The sequence below is a fragment of the Tupaia chinensis genome, unplaced genomic scaffold, assembly GCF_000334495.1.
Source record: "Tupaia chinensis unplaced genomic scaffold, TupChi_1.0 Scaffold000187_1, whole genome shotgun sequence".
NCBI lineage: Eukaryota > Metazoa > Chordata > Mammalia > Scandentia > Tupaiidae > Tupaia > Tupaia belangeri.
In genome coordinates, this window is record NW_006159662.1 from 5554262 (window position 1) to 5556295 (window position 2034).

Here is a 2034-nt window from a genome sequence, read left to right on the forward strand (position 1 = left end):
TATATATATATATATATATAGCTCAACAACTTAAAAGTTGAATTTTTGAAAAATCTTTAACTTGTGAATTTGAAAAAAAGGACACAAAATGATTAATATAAAAATCAACTCACCAATGATGCCACTATCTCTGCTTTCAAGGGTGGAGGTTGGACTAGTAACAGCTCCATAGCTGCAATCCTTGGCAGTTGCACTTGTACTGACTGGTGGGAGGGTGGAGCAGGGGCTACTGGCTGGTGGAGAGGCAGTGCTGCTAGTCAGGGTGGAACAGGGACTTATCCGCTGGGTGATTGCTGAGGTCTGAAAAATTAGAATCAAGAATAATAAGATAACTGACCAGCTGTTAAAGTAAAGTATATCTTCTGGTAGAATAAATGCCTTCATAAAAAAAATAATCTCTAAGCACAGCTTTTACATCTATTAAGCTCTGTTTGTTTTTGGTTTCTGAGATAAGAGATTTAGGATTCTACAATTAAAGTGAAATGATGAATTTAACAGGAGCAGAGACAGTGGCCACTTTTTCTGCCTAAAGTTGATAAGTACTTTATTTCTGCTATTCACTAACAGAATAGGGAAATTTTTTTTTACCAAGCACAAGTCTGCCTTGCTATTTCAAATCAATAAAACTTTTCAAAAGGTTTGGAACTTTGTCGTATTAATAATTGTCTCAGGGCCAGCAAGTGGCATAGTGGTTAAGGTGCTAGCCTCCCACATAGTTGACCACAGTTTAAGTCCTGGACTTGGTGGCTTGCTTTCTCACTTACCCTCTCCCTCTCTCTTTCTTTAATCAAATTTTAAAAATACATAATAATAATAAATAAATTAGATTAATTAAAAAATAATTGTATTTGAATACAGAAAGAAGTAATACCCCTGTGGCCAAGGAGCAATAAAGTGCTTTGTTTTTACTCCTTTTTAAGACAAGTTTTACTATGTTGCAATCTTTCTGTCTTAACCTCTCAAGTAGTTGAAACAATAGGTGCCTGCCATGCAGCTGGCCTTCAGGTTGAGCCAGGAATTGAACCTAGGTCTCCCATGTGGCTTTAGCCTATGGAGCAGCAGTCTTATCAGTGTGTGTTACTATGGCTAAGTCAATATATTAAGTTCTTAATGTAAAGAAGTATCTTTTTGGTACACAAGCAGTTGTCCAAAGACAGTAAATGAATGTAGGAAAAAAAATACCTTATTCTAAAAGTTGGTCTAAAAGAACAGATAAAACAATGTTAATTTAATATAAAACTAAATAATTCATCTGTAGAAACTGCTTATAGAGTGAGATTACTTGGTATCCTGCATGATTCTTATACCTGAAATTACCTCTTTGTTAAGTTTTTGATGCAAAGGAATAACTACCAAAAAGGTTGGTGCATTAAACTCTGGTTTACCTAATTCAATGACAATTTAATTTTAGTCACCTCTTCTTACTCAAATAAAGTGCTGAAATAGTAAATAAACACATTTTTTTCAAACTTTAAAGAAATTTTACTTTTTAAAAATGTTAACTGATCAGTGACAAAATGACTTAAAGAAGCATTAATGATAAATGTAACATGTTTAAATGTTAAATTTTAAAGCTTTTCAACTTCTTTACATATAGGGTCTCTATATTCACATTCTCTCAGCTAAAATTCAGATTTGTATTTAATAGTTTAACTGGAGAATGTGTTGATGACTAGCTAAGATAATATTAAGGCTCGACTCATCCTAAGAGGATATCCAGGTACAAATCCCTTGTGCTCAATCATCTCTGTTGAATCTAGGTTTAGATTTTTTGTAACTACTACAACCAGGTCATAAAAGATAACATTCAACTCAACTGAACATCTTTTTAACTAGATCAATTAGGAACTGGGCCAGCTGTGGTGGTACAGGTGGTAGGATGCCATTGAGCAATAGTAGAGTCACAGGAGAGGCCTTGGTTCAGATCCCGAGTTATCCTGGACATGGTCAGAATGCCATGCACACCTGTAATCCTAGCTGCCTGAGGCACTGGAGGAGCGATTGCAGCATAGCAAGATCCTGTCAGGGGTACCT

At 35.3% G+C, this 2034-nt stretch overlaps 1 protein-coding gene across 1 annotated transcript in view; it reads right to left on the reverse strand.

The window, feature by feature from the left end:
- The window catches only part of TANC2 (tetratricopeptide repeat, ankyrin repeat and coiled-coil containing 2), a 351092-nt gene that overhangs the window by 168132 nt on the left and 180926 nt on the right, over positions 1-2034 (reverse strand). Inside the window, exon 6 of the mRNA XM_027771180.1 lies at positions 114-300. Within this exon, the coding sequence (XP_027626981.1) occupies positions 114-300 (187 nt within the window). The remainder of the gene's footprint in view (positions 1-113; positions 301-2034) is intronic.